Raw genomic sequence first — 22,758 nt, 5'->3', positions numbered from 1 at the left:
TGTAAGTATCTGCCAGTGTTTCTGAGACATATCACCTGGAAGAGTGTGGAGCGCCGGTCGGTTATGGCCAGCACTGCTGACATCCAGGTTAATGCTAACAGGGGAAGAACTACGCAGGAGCTCCACAGAGACGCCCTGTCAGAGAAAGAGAAAAGGAGGCAGACACAGAGAGGGAAAGAGGAGGGGAAAGAAGGAGAAGGAACAAGGGCTTCAGTCTCAAACACCAGACCAGCCAGCTTTGGTGAGTCACATAACTCTCTCTCACACATACATCCACACACCCACCCACCCACCCCCACACACACTAGTCATAGGTTCCATGGTGGGCAATTTTGATGCTGATTGGCACACTGATGCTTGCATCACACTTAATATTCCAACTGAGAAGTGGAAGATGATGTGTAATCATGTAGATAGTTATGAGTGTGAGTAGTAGAGAGTAGTGAGTTATGAATGTCGTGCTGCTGGACTGTGAGACGATAGGCAGAGAGCCAACTGGGAGGAGGAAGACAGGCCATTGACACAGACACGGGGGCTTCTGAGGAGTGAGTGTGTGTGGGAGTGTGTGCATCTGTAACTATGGAGTCAGACACCAATTTCAAATGTTCATGCTGTTTAAACACATATTCCTGGTTTTATAACACTGTCAGTCTGACAGACAGCTCTGTCTTACGCTGAGAAATATGCACATCCCTTTACAGGTGCATGTCCAAAGGCAATGCATAAAAGAGAAAATAGAGCAATAAAGCCAAAGATGTGCTGTCCTCTTGGTAATGTGTTTCCAGCTGTTGTTGACTGTTTTTTTTAACCATACAATATGGTTCAGTAAAGCCAGCCTACATTCTATGTGAAAATACACACTAATACAGCAAGTGTACCTCATCACACATATATGAGCTGTTATATTTCAAAGTGCTGCAAAGTCATTTGGGAGGACTATGTAGAAAGCTTTTTTTGTCACAATTTTCTTTCTAGAAATAAATTCCCATGTCATAGTCTTTAATGCTTTATCAAGACACTAAGGTATAAACAGACCAGGCTTACTATATAGTAATGCTACAGAGAATGAAGGAGCAACATTTGAGCTGAATTATTTATATATTTGTTGTTGCTATTTCAGTAAACAATACTGACATTACACAGTGCACACTGTCTAATTATGGATTTCCACAAGGTTTTCTGGAAGCAGATTCTTTCCAGAAGAATAAGTGAGAAGTAATGTGAATATGAATGACCATATCTAATGATAGACTATGGGCCCTATCTTGCACCCGGCGCAGCGCAGCACAAAGCCCGACGCAAGTGTCTTTGCTAGTTTAAGACCGACGCAGTTGTCAATTTCTCGTCCAGCGCCCACGTCGTTTAAATAGCAAATGCACCTTCGGCCATCTTTGTGCCCATGGGTGTGCTGGTCTTACAGGGAGGTGTGTTCAGGTGCATTCTTGGCGTATTGCTATCTTGAGGCAGCAGGAAATAATCACGCCGATGACCAACAAAAACCTGGTCTAAAGTCAATAGCGCAGCATTTAATTTTCATTTTAACAGTGAATTAGTAAAATGTGCCTAGGCTCGTGTACAGTGCGCGCACACTATGCTTGTTACACACACAGGGAAGCGCAGCAGTACACAAACATGCAAAAGATTACAAATAAAAATATTACGGTGCAAATCCACCATCATAATAGCAATGCCCCAAGGTACAAACACGCCTGGCTTTTAAAGGGATTGAGAGATAACACTCTGATTGGTTTATTGCATGTTACGCCCAAAACACACCTATGAATTAATGAAGACACAAAGTACAACCCTTTTGAACCATGTGCCCAGCGCACAGACTTTTTTCTGCAGTCAAACTAGCAAAAGTGGATTTGGACACGCCCTAAACGCACCTGCGCCATGCGCTTCACGCCGTGCGCTTAGATCGTTAAAGTAGGGCCCTATGTGTATTCAGCAAAGATGTAGGTGGATCTGAGTTCAGCAAAGCTGTGTGGAAATAAAGTCAATAATGGCTGCCTGTTTTCCCAGCGACAACAACAAATTGATACAAACTTGTTACTGCAACTAGGCAATCTCATCCCAATCATGCAATAACACAACTAAGAACAGAGCCTCTCTTTTAAACAGAGCACTCTTTCAAAGTAAACACAAAACCACTGAAAACTACCCTGAAAACTACCCTGCTGGGTGGATAATTGGTGTCTCACTCCCCTTACTCCTGGACATTTACCAAACCCGCCTCACCCGCAAAGCAACCAGCATTGTGGGTGACCCCACACAGCCTCTTCAACCTCCTGCCATCTGGGAGACGGTAACGGAGCATCCGAGCCTGTTCCACCAGACTGGTGAACAGCTTCATTCCCCAGGCTGTCAGGAAGCTCAATACCCTCCCCTCCCCTCTGCCCCCAAGAACGCTGGACTCTGAACCCCCTTCACCAGGATCTGCACTGGCCACTTTTTTTTTTAAAAGAGGACACTCAGAACTCTTTCTTTATATTGCGCATTTCAATATCTTCATCTTTAGTTTTCTGTACTGTTAGATTTTGCCTTACATTTGCACTATTTAAAATGCATTACTGTATTGTACATATTACTTTTTTTTTATTGTATATATTACTCATCTTTCTTTATCTTATTTGTACATATTACTTTTCTTTTTTATCTTTATTTGTATATATTTCGTATCTTTTATATTATACTTGTTGTACGTGTCCTCATTGCACCGTGGGTCGGAGAAAAATGTATTTTCAATTGCTCTGTTGGCACATATTGCAGAATTGACAAATAAAGTTGACTTGACTTGAAGTTGGGAGGTTTTTGAGAAGCAGAATAAGACAAGAACAATACTGATTTATTCAAAATGTAGGCCAAGTTATTCTAACTCCTCGCCCCCAGTATGTATTACTGACTTGACAAAGCTTCCTCCAGAGTCACAAAAAAAACATTATAAAACTATTTTCATAGACTGTATAGCACTCTGCACAATTAGACATTTGACACATTAGACAACTCTAGAAAGATTGAAATGCCTGCTGAAGCACCAGTATATACAGTATGTAATGTTATTGGTATGTTACATATCTTAAATGCTTTTTTCTCCTTCCATTACTTAACTCCATCTGAAATACGATGTGTTCACTGTGACAACCAGTTTAAAGGGATAGTTAGGATATTTCGAAAGTTAGTTCAGATTTACAAAGTCAGACAATAACACAAACAAACCACCCGACTGATGCAGCGGTAGACCAGCAACTCCCACGTCGTCGAGGTAAAATTACCGTTTTTGTCAAAGGAGTCTGGTGGCTTTGAAGAGCGCATAAATAAATATAATGGCTTCCATTCCCCGTTGGAAAGGGCTGTCTGAAGGTAAAGTGATGAAAATATTCTTAATATAGCGTACACTTAAACTGATATCGATTTGTTTATTTGGGTCATTTTTAGGTGGCTAAACTACGTTTTGCTCCTGCCACCGTAAACACCAGTACATTGCTTAGCTTTCGTGTCGGAACTGCTGCCTGCTTCTGGGGCGTGCCGACCGCCATCTACTGTACACTGACTGTAGACAAGAACCTCATACAACCCCATTTCAAAATATCTGAACTATCCCTTTAGAGTGGTGGAACCGAGATGACCACACACACCACATAAGATAATATAATGAGAGCCAGAAAGTTTAGCAACACAGGTACAGCAACACTTTTCATAATGCAACACAGTTTGCGGTATTCCTGACATTGTACTGCCCTGATGCGTTAAGCTTCTGCAATATTGCACTATGAAAACGTGTAAAACAAATGGTTCACAAACACTGTCCGACACAGGTCAGGTTTGCGCTGCACGACCTGAGGAAACTCCACTTTGGATCAAACCATGCCCTCATTAAGAGTGGCGGATTACAGTGCAGGTGTTGTTCCCTTTCAATAGTTTGTTTTTTTATCCAGACAAGTCTGAATGTCATCCTGCATTATTACCGACAGCCAGAGATTAAAAGGATGGAGTATATATATATATATATATAGAGAGAGAGAGAGAGAGAGAGAGAGAGAGAGAGAGAGAGAGAGAGAGAGAGAGGATGATTGAGCGTAAGAGACAGAGAGAGAGAGGAAAGGGGAGAGAGAAAAAAATAGAAAGATGAAGATGGACTAACATGGCGCTGCTGGCAGTCGAGCTGGACAGAGCGGTGCTCGAGATCACGCCACACTTGGAGCATTTCAGGAGCAGTCGGCTACGCGCCTCCGCTGGGACACTTTAAGACATGTGCACACAGACACAAACACACACACACACAACCATGTGGAGAGGAGAAGAGGGAGTGGGGTGGGGGATGTGTGGAAACACAAATTCCAGTAATGGCGACAGGTGAATGTGCAGGCGTCACAGTTGCAAAAAGAATGAAAAGAAAAGGAGAAAAAATGGGCACATCAAAGAGAGGCAGGGGAAAAGAAAAAAAGGGGGAAGGGGAGGGAGAAAAGAAAGAAAGGCAAATTAAAACCAGATCTTAAAAAAGTAGCAGCAATGAACAACAGTCAGAATACAAAGATTGAATCAGAGCAAGTGGAGAGAAAGTGAGAGACGGACATTGCAATGTTATAGCAGAATAGTGTGGATTAACAGATTACAGACAGACAGGAAATACACCAACTATCTCATTCCACTGGCAGTGTATGCAGACCTGTGCATATTATATTATCAGGCTGCAAAGGAAAGAAAAATACTTTCTGGCTGTTTACTTACAGATGACTACTCAGATGGAGAAACAGTGTGTGTGTGTGTGTGTGTGTGTGTGTATATATATATATATATATATATATATATATATATATATCGCAAGTGGAGAATGATGGGGCCATGCACGGGCTATGCTACATTAGCCTCCCATCACAGCTCATTGCTTTAGCGCCAGCCACATCCCCACAGCTTCATAAGGAAATACATTATGCTAATGACAGCCTGTCCTGTTAGTAACACAAGCAACTACTGTGTGCAGGAGCACTTAGATGTGTGTGCGCTCCTAAAACACACACTTCTGAGAATCTGAGAGGGAATGTGCTTAATACTCTCATAACACCAAGGACCTTGCCTGTAACAAAGAAGGGTGCATCTGTTTGTGTGTGTGTGTGTGTGTGTGTGTGTGTGTGTGTGTGTGTGTGTGTGTTTGTACACATCATCCGGTTTAATTGTAGTTGCATGAAAGGGTAACAAAAGCTAATCAAGCCCCTGGAGAGCCGATCTGTAATATTAACCCTTGCAGCTATAGACAAATTATCAAATTTTGCAAGAGATGCAGACATGGGAGGAAATGTTATGAGAGAGACAAAAAGAGAGAGAAAAACAATGGAATCAATAGGTATAGAAATGAAAATGTGCGAGGGCTGAGGAAATCTCCACTTATAGGATTAGTAAAGATGATGAACAACCAGCCAACTGCTTTAAGAAAAGTAATGTTGTATGTGGATGCATATGCATGCGTGTCTTATACGTATGCATACAGTAGCGCATGAGATTCAACAAACATTATCCTGTTTTTTTTTAATTAGTATTTAATTAGGTTTCCATCTGCCATTGATTTTCACACCCACCATATTCATCCATGTCACATAATTCTGAGAGAACTAGACATGGCAGCGATTGTTAAATGCTGATAGATTTCACAGAGCAACAGAACATAGCAGATGTCTTGTCATTTTGTTGCCAAATTGGACTGTATTTTTTCGATTCTTTTTACCAGAAGGCACAGGTGCACAAGTAGGTGTGTGTTCAGAGACCCTTGAAAGCAGCTCCAGATAGTTGACATGAAAATGTTGTCTCCCTGAGTTTGTGTCAGACAGAGGGGTCAGACTTATTTAATGCAGCAAATTTGTATTCGGTTCCCACCAAGAATAGTGTGGATGGATGAGTAAGCGGTGTGTGTTGTATGTCTTTTGTGCGTAGTTGTGTGTGTATGAGGTGCAGAAAGTTTAGGAAATGAACTTACCCCGCTCGCTGCTTTTTAGACTTGTCCGAGATGCCATCTCGAGACATGAGCTTGTTAAACACCACGATTCCAATGAGCATATTCACCTGAGAGAGACAGAGATTGATCAGGGTTGCTATAATAGATGGGTTGGCAATAGGGATTCAATTCATGCTCAAGTTTTTCTAGATTTCTCTTCCTAATGTTTCAGTTGATTGAAGACGACTTTTTCATTGTCCCACAGACCCAAGACTGAAAGTGACAGTGCCTTTGTTGGCAGGGCTCCCAGGCTGACTTGCTCCTATGCAAGAGGAGCTTTAAGATAATTTCAATAAAAAAAAAGGTTTTTTTATAAGCATACATAGATTTCATAGCACACAGCTATTACTACACTTACTATTACTTTTGAAAATCCATAATGGCCAAAGAGGAAGTGAAACATAATTCCTAAACACTTGACTACAGCATCCTAACTTTGTATACATATTTGCAATGTTCCTTAAACTGTTGCTGTGCTTTCACGACAAAGGCACATTTATATGCTCTTTTCATAAAGTGAACTCAAATCGTACCAGATTGTAACATTGTGATGCATAATTAATGTGTATTTGATACAATCAATATAACTCCATATTTGACCAATGTGGGACAGAGAACATCATTCTAGAGCTTCTCTCGATGCTGCATGAGTAAAGAAACCCGATTCATCACACCATCAACTTAATTTTTAAGAGAACTAAAAGAAACTCTCTGACACCAACCACTCAGACATGTTATGATCTAGAAAGATTTGTCCTCCTCAGATTCAACAATGCAAATGTAAGACAGTTGATTGTTGCATTATTGCTTATGGCCACTACTGGCATTACAGAGTGTAACATGGACATTTCTTATTTGAATCAATTACAATCATTTTGGAAGATTGTGCTGAAATGTACATGTCCTTATTTATCTGTTATTTAAATGTTATTATATGTATGTATGTGTGTGTGTCTATATATATATATATATATATATATATATATATATATATATATATATATATATATATATACACATACACACACACATATATATATATTTTTTTACATGTTCAAAATAAACTATTACTACTACTACTACTACTACTACTACTACAGAGTATAATGTTGCTGAGCAGCACTCCGCACTTCAGTGTGTGAGGAAGAAATTGCGGCAATTTTAAAAGTTATCCTTACATACTCTCACAAAGGTCTCACAAACATATTGAATTTGTTTCTTTACTTATAAAACACTTACAACTAAAAAACTAAACAAAATATGTTTAGATGTGCATTGTTTACATACACAATACATTTAAATACATACTGTTTACACACAGCAATTATCACTCCAAGCTGTGATTTTTCCATTTGTGAAGAAGAAGAAAAAAAAACACCTATTGCCTCTCATCCTGGCTTCTCTTACTAATGGGGATCCTAGCATAGCTAAGCCTGCCAAACATCTGGCCATAGTGACCCAGTGACAAAGATTCTATTAGGCGCACGCACGCGCACGCACACGCACACACACACACACACACACACACACACACACACACACACACACACACACAGATCTGAGGCAAGCCTTGCCACATGTAGACCTCTGAAATCCTGCCCATCTGGGAGATTTTCTATGCCGGCAACATATTCCTTCTAATCCTGATTTCCAACATTCATCTGTACTCTTTCTTCCACCCTTCATGGGTTTTCCTGTAGAGTCTCTGTTTGGTTATTCATCTGCTAGTGTTCTTTGGGATGTCAGTGGTGCATTAGTAATGACAATTACACTCTCGTACATACCTTTACCGTGTGTGCGCAACGAATTCCTATTCTTATCAAGGTATTAAACTGAATGTCTGCCTGAATTCCTTCCTTCATCTGTCAACAAGAGCAGCTTCTGGTCGGCAGAAACATTTTATAGATTCAATACACGGTTGCTGGAAATCCTAAAGAAAGAGCTGAGTAGTTGAGCAGTTACAGTCTCACTTTCATGTGGGCTGTTGTAATTCCGTTTTTTGCAGCTTTTGCAGAAGCTGGATTTTTACTTGAAGCCTATTTCCTTGCTACATCTTCGGTACATCTAGCAGCTTTTGCAATTTGCTAAAAAACTCTATAATCTCCTTCCCCCTGCTGTGTGTGCTGCTGCTGACAAATGCCTAAGATGTGCCAGATCGGGAGAGCACTATTGTCATGCCAGTCATGTCTGGCCTCGGCTCTGTGATTCAGCATCATCCTACTCTCCTACTCTGCTATTTGCCCACGGCCAGGTTCATTAATTAGAGAAGAGTCCTGTGGGAAGGTCTGTATTTCTCTGCCCGACGTCCCACTCTCATTACAGATGTTTGTTGGAGTGGGGCCCCAGGAACAACACTGGGGGGCCAGGGACCATTACATAGCAGCTGTGGTGTGGAGTGTACATGGACATTATGGAGGTAGAAATGGTGGAAGGTTGGAAACATTCCAAGGAACACCAGACACTGACATACAACGTATGTGGATAGCTGTCCTTTGATTTTTACAGGATGGCTGTAACCTTTGAGCTCTTATAAACAAAACACCCTAACCATTGTTTTATTACAATTTGTTAGTTTTATAATTATAAATGTACACAAAATGGATTTTGTTCGATAAAGCACCAAGGTTGGTGCTTTATCGTACTTTCTTACAGAATTGTCAGTGTGAGTGGGGATGTGCAGGTGGTGGTTTGCTGTGTGTTCTGACCATGTAACCATTAAATAATAGTGGTAGTATTGGAAGCCACCAAATTATCGTAATCATGAATATTCAGCACAATATAATCCCGTATTACCTTGCGTCCCAAACTGTCAAACTGCCACTCTCTTATCAGGAATTTACTTCAAAAACATGCATATCACTCTGCACACCTGTGACGCTGTCTGATTAATGCTTCCTTTCTGACATGTACTGAACTATACTATACAAGCTTGTGTGCAAGCAACACCGTAAAAAAAAACAAATCCTAATGCATGAGCAGAAACAGCAGCAGCAGTCACAGCAATTACCAAACTAAAATGTAGTACCCCATCTAGACTTATTAAGCTTAGTGGTGGAAATATCTACCCAGGGATTCATTTAGTAAAAATTAGCTAATCCTGAAACAGCCACATACAGCAGCACACAACAACAGATGATTAAAACACCACTGAGATGCAATCAATGCACTCAATTTTGCAAACAATATAGAGCTATATTTTCTTGTACATTAAAATGTCTGTTTTATAGCAATTGGCAAAAGCAAACAAAATACACATTATCATGATTGTGGTGCACACTGTAAGTCACGAGTTCATGTCCGAAAAGAAGTTTAAAAAAAAAAAATAGCCTTAAATGCATCGAGTACAGTGACTCATACTTACACACACATAAGTACACAAAAGAATGAGAGATTTGGCCGCTGTGCTGGAATTCAGTCCAGACATGTGTTGCATTGCTGGGACGCTCTTGCTTGCTAGAATATATTTGAGTGTTTCTGGGCTGACATTTTAAAACTCAAGGATCCAAGTACTCATTTCATCATTTTTTCCTGCACACAGCGGTGTTTGCTCACATGTGCAAGGGGGGGAGGGGAGTGAAGGGAGAAGGGGAAATCCTCAGAGATCAGCTGCTTTAAAGCTCTTAGCTTGGAGGCTAATTTAGGATTTTTTGGAATTACGCAATGTGACCAATGATAGAGAGTACGTTGGACAGACTCACCAATACAATGACAGCAGCAGGCCCAACGAAGGCATAAAGCAGACCGCCCTCCAAGGACAGCCAGCAACTAGAGAAAAAGAAAAAAAACAGAGAAGTGTTTAAGCACAAAATCACATAACTGCTGGTGTTTAAAATGTCACTTCACCACATTCAGGTCTCACATTTCACTTAGTTGTGAGTGCCAAGCACTTCACCACAACAAGCACACAGGCAATTAAGGATCTTGAATTTCCTAAGTGAGGGATAAAGCCATCGTTGCTGTGGCTGGATAAGTACCTCTTTCTGTAAATATTGCCCTTAGTGTTGAGCAAATGTATTATGTACATTACCTAAAACATATCACCGAACTGTAAATGCTCTTGTGAAAATTTCATTTGGTGTGAAAGCTACTGAGACTTAATGAGTTTAAATGTGTCCTCGAGTGATGTCATCAGAGCATACTGAAGCCCCTCTGTTGTCTTAATTGCAGCTCAATAAAAAGGAAGATGAAAAATGGCCCTAAAAGCTATTATATAGTCCCTCGTATTAATGAGATGTTCAGTAAAGGAAGGAACACATTTGTAAATCTCTTTTAAAATGTGTTTTCATTGAATCAATTAGACCATTGACTGGTTCACAGAGCTTTTTGTGGGCATTGCCTGTTAAACGGTAAGCCCAACAGTAGTTATCAATAGTGCTTTTTAAATGGGCTGCTCCAATGTAAACAAAACATCCATAACAAGCTTCACATATGGCTGTTGAAAGGAGTTGAATATGGCTGTTGACTCAATATAAATCTTACACATGCACTACACTTGATAGCATACTAACTTGTTGCTGTCCATCTGGCATTTAGAGATTCAAAAATTGCTCAAAATACCTATTCCGAACACATCAAGTGAATAATCTTGTCACCTCAATGAGGTATTTTATGTTAAAGGTCCTGGAAATGGGTTTTTTCTCAATCAGCCTCTGACATGAGAGCTGGAGTCCAACAAATAACATCCCATGTCCTGCCTATGTCAGAATAGGTGTGGTTTTATTTCACAGGAGAGATTTCTGCATTTGTGCTGCTTGTTTGCCTGGTTTAAAGGGGACTGCTTAAAGTGGCGCATTTGGAAAAAGGTGATGTCACATATCTCTGTGCAATAATCATAGTTTAGCATCATGTGAATAGTGTTAAGCTAGTGTTACCCAAACAGCTCTGAGAAGTAGATTAGCGGAGTTGTTGACTGTTCAGTTTTTAACAATAACATGTTTATGTCTAATTTAATTTGGACTTTTCCCTATTTAGTCATAATTATTTAAAGTTACAGAACATAAATCTAGGTTTTAGGGACTTTAATATGTTTTTAATATAATCTTGATAACCCCTCTTACAACTGGCTTAACCAACAAGGTCCTGTGTTCATATAAATGAACAACTAAGATTTGTTATGTATTTCACTAAGTGAATGCTGGGAGAAGCTTCAGTCCCCCTGTGACACATAATAGGAATAAGTGGTTATAGAAAACAGATGGATGGATGGACGGATGGATGGATGGATAAAAAAAAAAGTACATTTAGTGTTACATATTCAGCTTTTTAAAGCAGAGCCTCCACTGAATCCATAACCCCCTCTGGTAAGTTATAAAATAAATTGTATACAAATACATATTTATGAAATAGGCCTCAGCAACTTTCAGGGGAAAAGGGGAGGATAAAGTATTTCAAACAGCAAAGGGTAAACTTGGGTATGCTTTCAATGGTTGGCAGTAAGGGCAATGGATGGCGCTGTGCTGACATTAAGTGAGGATACCCAAATCCAGTCATGATTGGTGTTAGGGACAGTGCAGGGGGTGGGGAAACGGTACTTACTAGCTGGCTGTGCCGTAACCTCTCGCTCTGGTGAAACCCACTGACACTGCTACAACTAGGGCTGGAAGACCTGCAGACAAAGAGAGAGATCAAAAGAGTGAGACAAAGAATAAAAGGAAGCCCTAATGGGGACGATAAAGCATGTCAGCTAAATAAGATTCTCCAGTGTGAACAACTCCATATGGCTCTTCCCATTCAAATGCTAAGCAGCCATGCAATAGCGTGTAACATGTGCATGTGTGATTGAAACTGACTTAATGCTCTGTAGGTGAGCCTGAGTGCGCCACATGTGCTCCCTGACACACAGGTCTAGCTACATGCATGCAAACTGGGCTTAAATCCCAGTTCCTTGCAGGGATGGAATCTCTGATTTAGCATTTCAGGACATTTTGTGTACAACAATGCTGCCATACAATAGGTGACCCAAAAATGCTGCATGCCTGTGAGTGAGCATGTGAGACTAAAAGAAAGTCCATAAAAATGTGAGGTACAGCGAGGAGTGGTCAATAAGTTATGCATTAATTAGCTAAATCAAGCAGTTTGTGTGTGTGTGTGTGTGTGTGTGTGTGTGTGTGTGTGTGTGTGTGTGTGTGTGTGTGTGTGTGTGTGTAAATGTGAGGGAAAGAGAGTTAGACTGGGTGTCACAGAGCGCCTGCCAGGAAAAGAAGGAAATATGCTGAGCTGCGTAATGAGTTTGGCTCTGAAATATTCATGTAATTAACAAAGCTGTGATTATGGCTGAAAATGAAAAGCAATTCGAAAAAGTCACATTACCATTAACAAATAAGATGGTGGGGAGCCAGGCTGGTCCACTAACCAGCAAGTTTCAATTATAACAACATCCATCTAGCGTTTACCGATATACAATACGGTAAGCACACACCTATACCGTACGCATGCATACTCAACTGCTAATCTAACACAGATCCAGTGACACCCCAAACCCCCTGTTTCCATGGCAACTGATTTCAATCACATAAGTTGTGGGGAAAATGCCGAAATGGACGTGAGGAGGATAAGCTCTTTGATCCCCTTCAATTTGCTCGACTGTTTCAGGCATTTCATTTCCATTTGTAAGTGTAGTGGATAATTATATCACTGAGTAATCGGCGCACACGCGCACATGCACGCGCACACGCACGCACGCACGCACACACACACACACACACACACACACACACACACACACACACAGAGCATCTCTCCATCTGTGACTGTACGACAATCTATACATTCACCCTCCTCTGTATCTCTGTATCAGGTAAGGGCATCAGTGACTTGGCAGATTAGAATGCTGGGATCAATATCAGGTGAAATGAACACAGTGTTTTTTTTGTGTGTGTGTGTGTGTGTGTGTGTGTGTGTGTGTGTGTGTGTGTGGGTGATGGTGTTAGAGGCTGTGGTTGTAATTTCTAGGGCTATCTCAAAGCATCTCGCCAGTGGTATGCAGATGTTATCATGTGTTTTGATTATCGTCGAACATCCTTGACGTCTGTTGCTCAGGTTGTAGTACATTGCGAGGACAGCATAATAGAATCACATGGAGCAGAGGTGAGGTACAGCTGAAAGGAGTGAGATCATCTTTACTCTGAATGTATCCCGTGAGTAGTAGAAAACCCATGTCGAGCTTTGGCTGTATTAGGTAAGATTATATTAGAATCTGTAATAATGGTCTTTTAAGGAAATCGAGTCCTTGAGGTGGCAAATAATAGTATACAACAACGAAAAATTTTTATATAAATTAGGATGGAGAAAATTAAGGTTATTAAGCCTTATACAGCCAACACTTACAACACTACAAAAATAATAATTTGTTACATTTTCATATTAAAAAAGCCTGTCTTGCTGCTCACAAACTCATGTCACACAAACGTGGTTCAATCAGCATCCAATTCATGAAAGCGTCTTCATTTGCTCTGCTGAAGATCCTCTGGTACACAAAGAACGTTAGACATATTTCAAGTAACAGCAAAGGCAGAAACTTACAATAGCACCTTTGTGTTACAGTTAATGGTGATTATTCTGAAGGTTGTTTCCAGACAATCATAAAGAAGTCATTTCAGTGTGTGCACTCAGCAGTCATGCTGGGTTTATTTTGTCACCATAAAAAGTAACCTTTGGAAAAAAATGGTTGCTACTGTGAGACTTCAGTTATTACAATGTTCAGCATCACATGAAGACTTACCCCAGCCGAGGCACAGAAAACGCTTGCGAATGAGTCGTGACCTCATTTTGCCAATAACGGCCAGATAGGACTGCCACGCCTCCGTCAGCACCCAGCAGAATGACGCCAAGAAGAAGAAATGCAGAAAGGCCGCAGTCACAGTACAGAGGCCCTAAAGAGAAAAAGAAAGTTAGGAAGATAGAGTGTGATAAAACCGTTGGAGACGTTTTACAAAAAAGTAAAAAGAAAGATAAAGGTAGTTTATGAGATGTGTCATAATGAATCATCTCTTAGGACTATTCAGCAGAGCGAAATGAAACCTCCGCAAAATAAATTGGACAAAGGGAAAAAGGGAGTCTGATGAAGCACATATTGTTTAGAAGAATAGGACTTAACCTGGCTCCGCTATGTTCGTCATTTTGATCGATACTGTCCACTTCACAGTGCTGTCTTGCTAAGTCAGTACTCAGAGTGCTGTGTACCAAGTCAGCCTGCTACTTTGAGAACTCCACTGTATGACCCTTTTATACACTTTAGTGTCTAGGCATTATGAAAAAAAACTTGGTCAAGAGCACTAATACTGGAACCATAAATGTGGAAACCCAGTTACTTTGTGTGGGAATATAACTTTCTCTCTGTGTTTATCGTTGCCTTACCTTGCTGAGCGTTTGAGATTGTCCCACCAAAATCAGTAAGTTGGAGGCCAAAATGGAGAGGCAAAAATTCACCAAGATTATGGATCTCTCCGAACGAATGTACCTACAGAGCAGAGGATTAGAGAGAGAGAGAGAGAGAGAGAGAGAGAGAGAGAGAGAGAGAGAGAGAGAGAGAGAGGGGACAGACATATGAAATAAGTATTAATGACAGATTGACGGACTGAACAGCATCTTTTTGGACATTGGACAGAGTCATTAGCTTGATTTTGCCATCTGTCATGTGTGCAACCGAAAACTAATCACCACCCCCCTGCTGTAGTTGAACCATGTGCTCCTTACTAGGCCTCATTGGAGTTTTGGCACAGTACAGACACACACAAACTGCACTTTGTTATGTATTGGTACTGTAGGAGCCTAAATAATGAGAAAAAAAAACCAACTGTCTGCATAGCGGATGTGTGAGTATAGAGACAGGCATGACACAATCAAGTTCTGTGTTCTGTGTGTGCACATGTACCTCCAGAAGGCAGCGTAGATTAGCAGCAGGATGAGCAGAGCAGTGCAGGAGACCCCACAGCCCACCATGAGGGGCACAGAGGGCATGCTGGTAGGACCCATTTCCTGAGGAGAGTGAAAAGGAAGGGAAAAGGAGGGACAAACATGGATAGTTAATACTTACTGCAAGATATTACCCCACGGATGTACCTTGCTTGTCAAAACCCAAATGTTTTCTTTTGTAGACAAATGACATCTTATTTTATTATACAAAAACAAACCCTGAATGGGTTAAGTCACATTGAAATGGCAGAATATCTTCACCTCAGCACACACCGCCTACTATGATATCGCTCTGCTAGCTACTATGATCCACTAGCTGCAGCTTTATATGATGGGTGGGTTAAGCTAGTCGCCCCAAATCACATTTGATTGGATTCATTTATCTATACATACCCGAGTTCAAGGTGAGTCATCAAAAACATTGAAACAGGGTTGTCATATAAAAACATTTTCTTTACATATAATAAAGAATATACTATGAACAACAACAATTCACATGGGAACACAAGACTATAACTGAGTCTATACACTGGCTTTGCGACTCTGCCTCATAGTATTTTACATGGATGGCGCACTGAATGGCTTTGCACACTTTGCATTTACGTTTTCTACAGTAACTAAATGGTTACTATGGGGTTACCAATGGCCTACAGCAACACCACTATAGACCTCTGACCCTCTTGGACAGGACAGTAATTCTGCTCTTCACTATTGCAAAACTGCATGCATATGACTGTGAGGTGTAAATCAGCTTTATTTTTTCATTAGGTAACCAAAGAAATAACCTTGTTTGCTTGTAATGTGTTTGAAGCTAGTCTCTGACTTAAGTTTTAGTAAGCAGCAACAGGCTAACAGCCTGAATGGTTAAATGTAGGGTGAACCCAAGTGTACTGTTATATTGAGTTTCATACACAGGGTTAGCAGGTAAAAAGGGTATAAGAGCATATAGACAGACAGACAGACAGACAGACAGATAGATAGATAGATAGATAGATAGATAGATAGTAGGGGTGTGCAAAAAAAAAATCGATTCGAATTTGAATCGAGATTCAAGCTCTACCGATTCAAAATTGATTCATAGAGTTCCAAAAATCAATTCATATTTTTTTCTTCCGTTTTAACACTATTGTCCTGAAATGACATTACCTTGCCATTCCCATAGATGGGACGTTCTAGATGCGTCAAATTCACACTGACGCCTGGGCACTCTTGTCATAATCAGAAGAACGAGTTTAGTCGGCAAACGATGGCAATCTTCACAGAAAGAATTATTCAACCTGCTCCATCCTCATTGAAGGCGAGAGTTTGGACACATTCCGGCTTTTACAACCTTGAGGGGAAGACGGAACTTGATAGGAATCATGCTATATGCAGGCTTTGCAAAGCGAAAGTTAAGTATTTTGGAAACACCACAAACTTGAGAACTCACATGGTACGGCATCACCCGGAGATTAACATTAAAAACATGGACAAACAACAACCTAAAGTACCGTGCCAGTCAACCAACGCACTCTTTCAATGCTCTAAACTCCCACCGTTGCGTCAGAGAGTGTTCTCAACTGCTGGAGACATCGTAACTGCACAGCGGAGCATGTTCACTCCAAAACATGTAGACCAGCTTCTGTTTCTGCAAAAGAATGTACAGATTCCAGCCAGTGGTGAACTATGAACTGGTTACACACACACACACACACACACACACACACACACACACACACACACACACACACAACCTACACACACACCTAAATGTGTAAAAGCTCTTTTTATTTAACAGCTTTATACTTGAATTAAATGTATATGAAAGCTGGCCAAAGCTTGGCACTTTTGTAGTTTTTAGTTGCAAACGTTTTTTTTTTTGTAGGAAAACATATAAAGTAATATCAAACTACATTTAATTTGTTGTGTTTTTCTTTTAAATTGTATGTCTACTTCAAATCACATGGGAAAAGTAACTACATTTACATACTGTGAATGTTTTTTTTTGAATCAAGAATTGTTTTTTGAATCGAAAATCGAGCGAATCGAATCATGAGCCTAAAAATCAGAATCGAATCGTGACATTTTCTGAATCGTACACCCCTGATGGATGGATAGATGGATGGATGGATGGATAGATAGATAGTGATAGAGAGATACATGGATCGATGTGTGAGGGAGAGTGATAACTGATTTGAATAAATCCTGTTAGATCCTTTACTATAATAGATTGTGCAACTTTTGTAGCATCACCTACAGAACTTGTAATTATAATTAACTGTTATTTACTCTGAGACATGAGGACGCATTCAGGTAACCAACCAATTACAGAGGCAGATAATGTACAGTGGGAGCCCGCTGTGCACCTATTTACACCCATTGTATAATTTCACATGCACAAGGGTAAAATCACTCGACCATAGTGCATAATTAAGCAATTTAGGTTATGATGTACAGCGAACCTTGGCTTTGCCTCTCTCCCGAGGTGTGCCTTTGAAAGGATGAGGAACAGACAAATGAAACCGCTTGGAGAGCACACACCCCGTCGTCTCCCAAATGGGCTTAATGTTTGGCCTGCTTTAATGTTCTCAATCACACAATTTACCTCCCAGGGTGGCTAGCTTTCCCTTTCATCCAAAAATATGTATCACTGTTCACACACACTGCACAAGGTGTCTTTATAGCAAATAAAGCACATACTAACACAAAGGCACGTCAGGCAGACGTGCCAAGTAATTTAAAGTCAGTGGTTAAGCTGTATGGATGTATGTGTGTGCCTATTCAAGATGAGCCAAAGGCATAGGAGGAAAGCAAGAGAGAGGACTTTGGAAAGGAATAAAGAATGCAAACTGAAAATAAGGAGTAGGAGACAATTTCAGAGACAGAGATGGAGTGGGAAGAGTTAAAGACAAATAAGAGAAAGCAAAGAGTAGGAGGGGAAAGAAATAGATAGATAGAGAAAAAAACAGAGTCAGAGCTGCTCTTTTAGTGGTTTTCCCTGGCACATCAAAGGAAGCCAATTTCTCCAGAGAAAAGGGGAATAGGCTGGAATACCAACAGGAGAATAGAGGTGAAACATAATCAAAACGGCCTCATAAGAAAAGGGAGACACACAAAAAAAGAGAAGGAGGGGATATGACAAGCATCTGCTTCAGAAAAAAAGGAAATGCCTAGGAGGAGAGTGGGACACAACAGAGACCAGGTGTGTTTGATATTATGTAGAGAGGAAGGTCAAAGGATACGCAGGCATTTGTGGGGGTTTTTATTTGCAGTCTGAAGATCAAACATAAAGGAAGCATGGGGAATGACAAGCACACACTCATACACATATTGAATTTCCTTTTCTTTCTCTGTCTCTCTTAGTTTGTCCTAAATTAGCTACCAGACAAGTAATGGAATAAATTACACTCTTACTTATAATTTACCCATACATCCACAAATTGTCCCGCAGCTCTTCATTGTGTCAATTTGTCTAACAGTGTTTTCTTAATTGCTATGGTTAGGTTATGTAGGTTATGTGTGCGTGGTGAGATTAAGTGTCTAATTTCATGTGGAAGGATCCTACAAAAGAGGAAATGGAGGGGGGGGAGAAAGGAAACGCCCACACAAATACAACACATCAGGCCTGAGGCTACAGTGTCACACAAATGCCCTGCTCTGAATAGGTATAGTACTATTATTTTGCATTTGGATGGGGTATGTGGATGTGTTTTATATGTGAGCAGTATGTGTGTGAGAGGAGAGACAATCAGAGAGAGAGAGAGAGAGCGAGAGAGAGAGAGAGCGAGAGCGAGAGAGCGAGAGAGAGAGAGCGAGAGAGCGAGAGAGAGAGAGAGAGAGAGAGAGAGAGAGAGAGAGTACAGATTAGAAAGAGTGTGCTGAGGCTGTGCTGTATATGGCCAGGCTCCCCTGGGCAGCTTGGCTACCATGTGATGGAGAAGATAGCTATTTTCAGCTCAGGAAGTTTAACCTACTTATCTCCTCTCACTGACACTCCACCCACCCACCCTCCCTCCCTCCCTCCCTCCCTCCCTCCCTGTGTCTCCCATTCTTTTGTTTTAAGGTTAGTAGGAAATGGGATGCAAACAGCATGTCAAAGTTGACGCGTTCATCCACACCGACCTCTTTCTGAAGAGGTTTTACGAAGGTATAACTAAATCACGTTACTTCTGTCTTTGCTTTTGAGAGATAATGTTCATAACGTGAATGGCTACAAGAAGTCCTTGTCAGGAAAAAGTAAACACACTGTAGGTTGTTTCAGGCATTTGAACAAACAACCAATATTGCAGTTTTTCTAATGAGACCAGTCTCAGGCTCTTAATACTCTATAAGGCAGCTGTTTGCATTTAGAGCATACATTTGTGGGTATTCAACGACATTCATGTAGTATGGTACTTTTACAGTGTGTCTCATAGCCCCACGTAAAATGCTGTGAAAAAATGCTATGGAAATGCTGAAAAATTCTTGAGAAGATGTCAAAAATTCATGTCATGTGCTCCTTTGGTCCCCACACAGGTACAGGAATATAAACACACTCGTACACAAACTGAACACTGTGCCGCTACAGAGATATAAAGTTCCACATCTTGCTAATCTAGTGTTCCAGCTATTCAGTTGTCTGTTTTGCTGTCATGGCACTAGGTAAATACTGACTGCGATATGCTTCAACTGAATCAATTCAGCAGACCCACGAGGGTTTAACTTGACAGGCTCTGGCTTCAATGGCCTCAAGACAAACCATAAGTCTGCTGTCAGCGTGTGACAACCTGGAGAGCTGACATAGTGACGTAAAATGTAAAGTCATCATATCAAGTGCTGGCCTTATCCTCAGGTATTTTATTTTACATACTATTTGAGTTTTGCACTGCTTGTTGAAGTAACATGTATCAGCTACAAACAAAGGCAAAGAGTTCTAAATTAAAGCCAGTAACACTAAGATGTATATCTTTTCTTCAGGGCTACTGTCAACACCATCTTAGATACACTAGAACAGGCCTTGTTAGTTCACACAAATCTTCTCAAATTGTAATCACAAGGTTACCATGAGGACATATTACCCTCTACTGTGGAAAACATTTGTTTTTCACATAACAAGAAAATACAAAATGAAAATGCCACCGCATCCAAAACAAACACTTTCTGCTCCATTTGAAACTGTCTAATTACGTAAAGTAAGTAAATCTGTCACACCCACACTCAGCCATTATGCATCCTTAGCCAGAGAAACACCACTAAATCATTTCACCTGTTTACTCTCTCATCATCTCCCTTGTCACTAACTAACCTTCAATTAATGCAACGAGGGATCCAAACATTCTAATGCAATTCCGCACAGTCCCCTCATAACAGGGATGTAGTAGCAGTAAAAAAAAATCTAAAGCGAGCTAGCAAGAGGAAAGTTAAATACAGTAACAGCGATAATGGAGGAACAGGTGAAAACCCTGTAGTCAAGGGGGGATGCCGGAGCGATTACGATGGCAAGATGAAGACATGGATGAAAAAATTGCTGCTGGCCAGTTCCCCATCACATACAAATCACCAGAAACATTCGTTGGCAACGATAGCCGCAAATGCCAACGTCGCAGGACCGATTGGTAGGAATTGATGTGGACGGAGTATACAGCGATATACTGGTAAGAGCAAATAAGGTGTAACCATGTACACAGCTAATATAAATAGCTCACATTACTATATTGTGTTAACAAATAACTTTATTTAATATTTTATGTGGCATTTTTCCTTTGCAGGTAATAAGCCATTCCAGAGCTTGCCTCGCTTTGTGCAAATGTTCCACCAAAACAAGGTCATCCCCAAGACTATTTTGCAGAGGCACCGTCGCTATGTCCGGAGCTTAGCCCAAGACATTTGTGGTTGGTTTAAAGAAATGCAAACAAGCCAGAGCATTTTTTTTTCTATCCTAGAATGTAGGTATGTGTGGTGTAGTCAGACCTTAGGGCTGACACAGCGCTGCGGAGATAGGTCTGCCATTGCGAGACTGGTGTGTGTGTACTCATCCACACTGACTGAATCAAGGTCTCAGGTGCTGTTTGAACCACTGAACTTCTCGCTAGCATTTCTGGTTACCTGCTTAAGCATGACCTATGAATACTCTAGCTATGAAAACAGGTTTGAGAGAGGCGCTTGATAACGGTGATCAATTTCCATGTCTACACAACTAGGACAGCATCCTTATGCGCTGACAAAATCCAAGCAAAGAAGTATAACTCACTTGATTAACTTGAGGCACAGAATATGAAACTGACTTCCGTCAACTCCAAATCCCATGATCCCTATGAGCGCTGCGGAGGCAATGAGTCCAGGCATATCCGTAGGGTTTGTGTTCCCACTGCAGTTGTTTTTGGAATTAAGTGGCTTGGTTTATTGTATGGTTTCATGACCTCACTTAATCAACTCCTGTCTCTCTCTCTCTCTCTCTCCAAAGTAACAACCTCTGTCTTGTGTCTGATAGTAAAGGTCTCTCTATAGACAAACACACATACAGGCATGGCAGAACACACACATACACACACATGGAAATCTCAGAGGCTATAGAAAGTAAACAGGATTAACTTGCTATCCCTCGCTCCACTGTAAACGGCCTCTAATGGCAGCAGTGCTTCTAAATCCCTCCATCTCTTTCTCTCCCCCTCGCTTCCTCCCTTTTCTATTAAACATGGAGGTTAATCCTCAACCCCCCTTGTCCCTAGCGCCATGGCCCAGGATAAGCTGTCAGAGCTGGGCTGCTGATACTCAGCTCTGCTCCACAGCCACAGCCACACAGCCTGAACACAGCATTCGAGTGTGTATGTCTACGTGAGCATTTCTGTGCGTGCATGCAAGCTTGTGTGTGCGAGGGTGTAAAAAAAGTGCAAACATCCATAACTAGTTGTCTGTGTTCGCATGTCTGGATGTGACTGGGTATTTTATATGTTGCTAAATTCAATCTGTCTCTCCCTCCTCTTTTATAGAATCCAATCTCTGCTGGGATAAAAAGCTAACTCTGGAGGACCCCTAAAGCAACAAAGTGCACTCAGCGTGGGCCACAACAGCTCCTGACTGAGAGCCACGGACATGAACACACTGACCCATACCCTCCAGTCCTCAGCACTGGGTATTAGGGTGGAACCGGGGGGGCTGAATGATGAATCCCTAATGACTAACACACTCTTCACAGATATCACAAATGTCAAAAAAGTCAATGTGTTTTCCCTCTTAGCCCTCTTTCACTAAACATGGCCGACCTGCTTGTTGTGGAAAACAGCACAAGTCAATATTGTTCAGCTGGAAGGGGAGTCACAGGAACCAGAAATTGCGGCTGGAATGACCCATCCAGTTTATAGGTCGCAGCCATCGTGTTTTTCCATATAATGGTAATTAATGTTTCACCGAGGTTTGTAATAGGTTCCAGACCCCTGTGAAGTAATTCAAGCTGTGAGGGACGAAATAATAAATCACTGCAGTTACTCACCTGGAGGCCATCACCTTATTTTGACCCTCTTTACACTTAATAAAATAAGAAAGGAGGGGGGATATCCAGGGCAAATAAATGTACTCTTACGGACACCTAAAATTACTAGCAAACTGAATATCGGAGGTTTATATCCTCTATCTAAAAGGTATATCCAGCACCTTTAGCATAGGCAGGGTATCTGAAATTGAACGGTGCAATCCAGATCACCATCTCAGGAACATTGAGGACAATTTTAAAAGACGCATTCAAATCAGAATTGAGAACTACTTGCGGAAGCAGCTGCTCCATTCACTTCGCAGCTCAGTAACACCTATGTGCAGTTTAGAGTCTGAATCCCATTTTTATATTCGATGCAACAGTAATGTAACAGCTAAGGGTGAATGCACAGCACTGGTGAGTGCTACAT

The 22,758-nt window shown here is 41.0% G+C and overlaps 1 protein-coding gene across 1 annotated transcript in view; it reads right to left on the bottom strand.

Annotated features, from left to right (window-relative positions):
- The window catches only part of LOC144529315 (adhesion G protein-coupled receptor B2-like), a 47,254-nt gene extending 30,911 nt beyond the window's left edge, over nucleotides 1-16,343 (bottom strand). The window contains exons 1-8 of the mRNA XM_078268328.1: nucleotides 16,332-16,343; nucleotides 14,862-14,965; nucleotides 14,345-14,447; nucleotides 13,710-13,860; nucleotides 11,525-11,594; nucleotides 9,688-9,754; nucleotides 5,972-6,057; nucleotides 36-135 (exon numbers count right to left, since the gene is read on the bottom strand). Of these exons, the coding sequence (XP_078124454.1) occupies nucleotides 36-135; nucleotides 5,972-6,057; nucleotides 9,688-9,754; nucleotides 11,525-11,594; nucleotides 13,710-13,860; nucleotides 14,345-14,447; nucleotides 14,862-14,965; nucleotides 16,332-16,343 (693 nt within the window). The remainder of the gene's footprint in view (nucleotides 1-35; nucleotides 136-5,971; nucleotides 6,058-9,687; nucleotides 9,755-11,524; nucleotides 11,595-13,709; nucleotides 13,861-14,344; nucleotides 14,448-14,861; nucleotides 14,966-16,331) is intronic.
- Nucleotides 16,344-22,758: the final 6,415 nt, after the last annotated feature.

The sequence above is a fragment of the Sander vitreus genome, chromosome 14, assembly GCF_031162955.1.
Source record: "Sander vitreus isolate 19-12246 chromosome 14, sanVit1, whole genome shotgun sequence".
Lineage (NCBI taxonomy): Eukaryota > Metazoa > Chordata > Actinopteri > Perciformes > Percidae > Sander > Sander vitreus.
This window is presented reverse-complemented; position numbering and strand designations above follow the sequence as displayed.